This window comes from Octopus bimaculoides, chromosome 18, assembly GCF_001194135.2.
Source record: "Octopus bimaculoides isolate UCB-OBI-ISO-001 chromosome 18, ASM119413v2, whole genome shotgun sequence".
Lineage (NCBI taxonomy): Eukaryota > Metazoa > Mollusca > Cephalopoda > Octopoda > Octopodidae > Octopus > Octopus bimaculoides.
Window position 1 is genome coordinate 52,142,937 of NC_068998.1, and position 7,250 is coordinate 52,150,186.

The window sequence follows — 7,250 nt, forward strand, 5'->3', positions numbered from 1 at the left end:
AGAGAGAGAGAGAGAGAGAGAGAGAGAGAGAGAGAGAAAGAGAGATGATGGGCTTCTTTTAGTTTCCATCTGCTAAATCTCTTCTCAAGTTAATGATCAACCTGGGGCTATTGTAGAAGATGTTTGCCTCAAGTGCCATGGAGTGGGACTGAACTCAAAACTACATGGTTGAGAAGCAAGCTTCTTAACTATACACTCATGCCTGTGCCAATTAGTATGACTCAATTAATTTCGAAACTAAAATACTCATTAATTTGGCAGAATTTAGTAAGTTAATTAATTTGTTAATAATCAGGCAGGTATTTGGAAAACAACAGTAAAACAAAAAAAAAATTCTTTTGCAATAATGGAATTTTTCAATTCAAACTTTTTTTTTTTTTTTACTATATTTTTGCTGAAATACGTTATCTTTGTTTCAGTTAATTTTGGAAATAATGAAGAACTTGATTAAAATAATTATCTTTATTTAGCTGGAACATAAATTAACACGAAATATTAACGGAAGGTTTTAATTTAGATCACAACAAAATACAAAGTTCATATCTATTCATAGAACCAACACCATACTCTGATGGTTTTGTATCAAAAGGGTTAAAAATGAACATTTTAAAAAATATTTCAAAAAAGAGATATTTTTTATGAAAGAAGTATTTTTGTTTTTAAGTGAATGTTTGTATGGAAATGTTTAAAATAATAAACAAATCAAGGTCATTCGTCTCATTGTTTGAAGAGAAGTCATATGATGCATGTATTGTATGATTGCTAAATATCATGACTGCTAAAGAGCATATGATTGCTAAATGTCTAAGATGAGTGAAGACTATTTTAAGAATGATGTTGATAAGAACAAGAATACGCATTATAACACGTGGAACACAGAGAGAAATCGTAACAGAGAGAATGGGTGTTACACAGAACACAGAAACAGAATGCGTAACACACAGAAGAGACCGAGGGCATAGAACGCATTGTTTGTAGAATACACAACATGCAGAACATAGCACACAGAACACATAGCATGTAATATGTTGAATATGTAGACACACGGAACACAATAACACAAAATATGCAATGCTGGTGCAGCATAAAAAGCACCACATGAAAAGCATTTGTGCTGGTGCCATAAAACAGCCCCTGTACAGGTGATATGTAAAAGGCAGCCATGCTGGAGTTATGTACCCAGTTAACTCAGTGAAATGCTTAGTGTTAGGAAAGGCATCTAAGTGTAGACGCTTTGCCAAAAAAAAAGACAATTGGAGTCTGGGTGCAGCTCTCCGGCTGGCCAGCTCCTGTCAAACCATCCAACCCATACCAGCATGGAAAATGGACATCAAATGATGATGATGATGATGATGATCATCATCATACACAATAAGCTCCTTAGAGTTTTCTTCTGGGTCTCCTTTACCCGAATCTCTTAAACAAGGAAGACACTTGACCTCAATTGCTGTCCAGTGAGATCAAACCTGAAATGCTGTAGCTGGGACGGGAAGGCCTTAACCACTTAGCTTTGTGACTACGAAGTAAACCACACACACACACACACACACACACACACACACACACACACACACAGCAATTCCTTGATTAACTGTTATAATCAATATTAATTAATTGCAATGAATTCACCTCATCATGAATGTATGTTTGATTTAAAAATCCATCGTATCTCTGCCTTAAGAATTTTCCAAGATGATATTGCTGCAGCTTCCCAATCTGAAAAATAAATAACAAATAAATGAAATACAAACAAAAGAGAATAAAAGAAAACATAATTACCAAACCTGGAAATAGGTTAGGGGTGGGGGTGGCAACCAGAAAAGGGTGGCTGGTTACAGAAAACTCTTCTCCAACAAACTTGTGCCGGACTCATCATGGGTCGATAGAGAGACTTTTTTTTTCTCAGACAAAAACTGAAGCTTCAGGCTTTTTAATGATGCACACACATTAAGTATGTCCTTTAACTAAAGTATTTAATTAAGAGTTAGTTCTATTGCATACACTGAATTTTATTCAGCCTTAATGGTGTCATTGCAAACCAGTTAATTGTTTTTTGTCTCTGTGTACTTCAGATTGGTTAATTCAATCTTGTTTTGATAATGACATGAAATACGTGACATTCACCAGCTGCAAAAATGGAGATAATATCTATCTGTCACTCTTGTGCTCACTTCCAGGTCAAATATATACACATACACACACATTATATATATATATATATATAAACTAGGTTGTCTCTCTTTAGGCACATCACATTGTGAGGGTTTCACAGTAATTCGAGTATTAGGATTTCATTTTTTCCTTTTTCACTATGGCATGATTTATTAAGTTTGTCAGGTATTTTTAAAATCGAAGAAGTTAAACCAAAGAATTCAAGAATGGGGAGGAATTGAAGGTTAATGCAAATGTGAATTACAAAACAAAAAGTCTCCACAATGTCATGAGAGTTATTTTGAGCAAACAGGATCAAAACTAATAAATAGGGTTAGGATGCATAAACAACAAATCAAGCATTCCTGTCAGAAATGTTCCATGTAGTAAACATCTAGGTATTTGCGCAAATGGAAAATTCTAAATATTCCCATTTTCTCAAAATAAGAGAAGAAAATGATCAAATATGAAAGTTAAAAGGAGAATAGTTTTTAAGAATTCTAAATCTGAAACTAAACTGGAAATGGTCATTACTGCTTGTAAAAGCAATTACTTCAATACATGATGTGTGTTTGAAAAGCTCACGATAGAGAAAAGTGCTTAACATAACAAGAAAACCTCCCATAAGGTCTGTGTCATTCTGTTTCTTTTTTTTAAAGGTCTTATCATATAATTAATAATTTTTGATTTCAGAAAATCCTTGTTCAAATATGTCTACACACACACACACACATATACAAATTAGATGGTTTGGATTTACTTACGTTAGACAGCCATCCAAATCCTTGGGGCCAACTGTCTTCTTTGTGCACATCTGTGGGAAATGAATCGATGGGAGAACGATCGCCATGTCGGTAAACCTAGAAAGAGAGGAAAACAAAAACAGAATGTGACTGGTGAGAGAGAGACAGAAAGAGTGAGAGAGAGACAGAAAGAGTGAGAGAGAGACAGAAAGAGTGAGAGAGAGAGAGAGAGATTTAACCCTTTAGCATTCAGATTATTCTATCAAATACAATGCTTATTTATTCACTTTGGTTTCAGTTCTTCAAGTGTTATCTCATAGCTTTGAGATTTTAAAGATGTCATCATCATCATCGTTTAACGTCCGTTTTCCATGCTGGCATGGGTTGGACGGTTTGACTGGGGACTGGCAAGCCAGGAGGCTGTACCAGGCTCCAATCTGATCTGGCAGTGTTTCTACAGCTGGATGCCCTTCCTAACGCCAACCATTCTGAGAGTGTAGCGGGTGCTTTTTATGTGCCATCAGCACGGAAGCCAATCAGGCAGCACTGACATTGTAGGGTAGGTATGAGAGACCAGATCTGGCTGGTTTGAACTTACAACAGGTAGGATATGAGCAGCTATAAAAACCCTGATTTTGGGGAAATTACTCAGTGATTGTTGGATGTTACTAAACTCCACGACACTCACTCCTTGAGATATTGGCTATTTTTTATGCCATGTCTATGACTTAAATCCAACAAGACTTATTTGAATTGTTGTGAACTCTAGAAGTTAGTATGACGGATTAGCTAAGTGTGAATTTTAAGTCATAATTCTCTATGACAAAATGACTTTACTTTCCAATTGTACTATAAATGCTAAATGTACATGAATAAACTAATGTAGTAATTATTTTCTCTTTCTTCACGTTCTTCAACTTTTTAATGAAATTTATTTCTGTAATTATGAAACTGTATTGGGATAAATAAATGAAATCATTATTATCATTATTATTATAATTTCTTCAAACCTTGGCAGAAGGCTATAGTTGCTGTAATTGCCAGGAATATATTTTAACGAACAACATAAAAATGGAAAACAAATCATACATAAATTATAAATATATGGATTAAAATAAAAGTAGGTTGACAGTAAATATATCAACAACAACAACGAAACCTAAGAATTGGTGGTGAAGCACAGTAAGATTACAAAGTGATCAACGACTGGTTTTGAGCTGTCGGAAGAGAACACAGATAAGGCCTGTGACCTACTTTGACCTTTTGATATCATTGGAAACATATCTAGAACTAAGTGTACTGACTGGGAGACATAACTAGGAAGTTGGCTGAGTTCAGAGGAGGAATAAGGAATAAGTACTTTGTCATCACTGACAAGAGAGATGATGCAGCAGATCAGCTGCTGTTTGCAGGCAAGAAGGGAAGAACTCGGGGCTAATAATGCTTGGCAGAAACCCCACTGGTCGTCACAGGGGAGGGGTGCCAATGAAATAGCAATTTCTTACACTGCCACCACCATCACCACCACCACCACCACCACCACGAATATGAAGTGCTGTGTGTGTGTGTGTGTGTGTATACATATATATATATACACATACACATATTAGTATTTACTTATGTATATTTATATATATGTATATATACACATACATATATGTATATACACACATACATATATGTATATACACACATACATATATGCATATATACATATATGCATACACATATACATATACGCATACACATATATATATACATACATATACACACATATATATATATACATACATATACATATACATACATATACACACATATACATATACATATATATACACATATATCAGAGACCCTCATCAGTCACAAATAACCTTGGCATTGCACCTAGAAAGTTACCCTCTGAGGCACAAGTCCAAGCAAGGTTGTTTGTGGAAGACCAGCAGTCGCCCATACATACCATCCTCCCCTCTCCACACCACTGATGATATCCAAGGGAAAGGCAAAGGGGCCGATAGAGCTTGGCACCAGTGACGTCACAACTCATTTCTACAGCTGAGAGAACTGGAGCAACGTAAAATAAAGTGTCTTGCTCAAGAACACAACACGCAGCTCGGTCCGGGATTCAAACTCACAACCTGATGGTCGTAAGGTCGACATTCTAACCACTGAGCCATGTGCCTTCACAGAGTATATATATATATATATATATATATATATATATATATATATATATATATATATATATATATATATATACACATCTACGTATCATTGTTATTATCATTATTTAACGTATACTTTGCTTTCCATACTGGAATGGGTCAGACCGTTTGAAAGGAAGACTGCACCATGCCTCACTGCCCGTTCTGGGATGGAAGCACGGTGCATATATAAATGCAGGGTCTGTTCACCAGCTAGTTTCAATGCGAACGCTTCGATTCAAGACCAGCTGGTGGACACACTGAATGAAGCTGCACAGAAAATTTTGCCCAGTTGCATATACATCTGTGCATACTCTGTGCAGTGGAAACATGCTGAAAGGCTGCACCAGAGTGTCTACCTACGCCTTTTCTACAGGTCAAGCAGGGCCACCTACCTGAAGGGATTTGCTCTTGACTTTGCCAGAAATAACGGGAACCTCATCTACCCTTGGGAAATCTATTTAACCCATAGATACATACATCCACACACACACACATGACAGGCTTTTTTCCAGTTTCCATCTACTGAATCCACTCTCAAAGCTTTGGTTGGCCTCTAGGCTATAGCTGGGTAGGCACCAAACTTCTGTAACATAACAATTGAACCTTGTAATATTACAAAAATCATGGAGGCGCAATGGCTCAGTGGTTAGGGCAGCGGACTCATGGTTGTAGGATCGCGGTTTCAATACCCAGACCAGGCATTGTGAGTGTTTATTGAAGGAAAACACCTAAAGCTCCACGAGGCTCTGGCAGGGGCTGTTGGTGAACCCTGCTGTACTCTTTCACCACAACTTTCTTTCACTCTTTCTCTTTCTGTTGTATTTGTATTTCAAAGCGTCAGCCTTGTCACACTGAATATCCCCGAGAACTACGTTAAGGGTACACGTGTCTGTGGAGTGCTCAGCCACTTTCCCATTAATTTCATGAGCAGCTGTTCCATTGATTGGATCAATTGGAACTGTTGTTGTCGTAACCGACGGAGTGCCACGATTACAAAAATCAATCGAAACAAACTTTAAAGAAAGACATCAGCTCAAGACTCTGAGAAGAACATGCAGTGGGGGTCACAGGCCATTGCAGTCGTTACTGCCGTGCACCACTGACCACTCCTCTTGTCCTGGCCCACCGCCCCTCCCCCTCGATCTTCTGCTGCTTTGCACCCCGCTCCTTTTCCCCGTTTTTTCTTTGCATCTTTATAAAGTATAAATTAGCAAAATAAAGTGTTAGATATGAGAAAAGTAGCCAGTTGCAGATTGTGGGGTCGACACCGTTTTGACTGCAATGGAATTAATCCAAAGGAAGAAAGAAAGTTGCAGGAATAAAATGGACGAAAACGAGAAGAACTGAAACCTTGCCTATCCTCAAACTACGTTCACGTCTGCTCTGCGAAGTGTTTAAACTTGTACTGCAAACATTCCATGTCAAGGATGGGCGTTTGTGGGTCATGAGAACTAACACAGAAACGAAACAATGGCAATGGACAGAAGGTAGTTAAGAAACCTAGAAACACCAGCTAGGATCACTGGCTCTAAAATTTGGAGGTGAAGGAAGGAGTCTATGTGAAGACAGTTTGGTGGGGGACAAAGTACCATGCCTTTTGTTACCATATATCAGCTGAGAGAATAATCTGCTTCCGCTTCGACTGATTTCAAACATTTTTTTATCTTTTACTTGTTTCACTCATTAGACTGCGACCATGATGGGGCACTGCCTTGAAGAATTTTTAGTTGAATGAATCAAACTTAGTTCGTGAGGAATTTAGAAAAACAACTTTGTCACAATTAATACTTAGTGTCTGGAACATAGCATGAAGTTTTAGGGGGAAGATTTTAATTAGAATCACTTTAAAACAGGGAGTTTCTATCATGGAACCAGGGACCAAATTTATAAACATTTCAATAAAATTAAAAGGTCTCTTTATTAATAGAGATAGGGAGGGCAAAAAATCTCCCATGGGTGTGTGTGTGCAAAGAGAAATATAATATATATATATAGAGAGATAGATAGATAGATATATAGATAGACAGATATATAGATCGACAAACAGGCAGGCATATTACATGCACACATACATACAAATATACACACACATATATATATATATATATATATACATATATATATATATATATATATATATATATATATA

General features: G+C 36.9%; 1 protein-coding gene across 1 annotated transcript in view; it reads right to left on the bottom strand.

The window, feature by feature from the left end:
• LOC106873045 (prostatic acid phosphatase) overlaps nt 1–7,250 on the bottom strand; it is a 24,661-nt gene that overhangs the window by 13,497 nt on the left and 3,914 nt on the right. Inside the window, exons 2-3 of the mRNA XM_014920252.2 lie at nt 2,916–3,011; nt 1,630–1,716 (exon numbers count right to left, since the gene is read on the bottom strand). Of these exons, the coding sequence (XP_014775738.1) occupies nt 1,630–1,716; nt 2,916–3,011 (183 nt within the window). The remainder of the gene's footprint in view (nt 1–1,629; nt 1,717–2,915; nt 3,012–7,250) is intronic.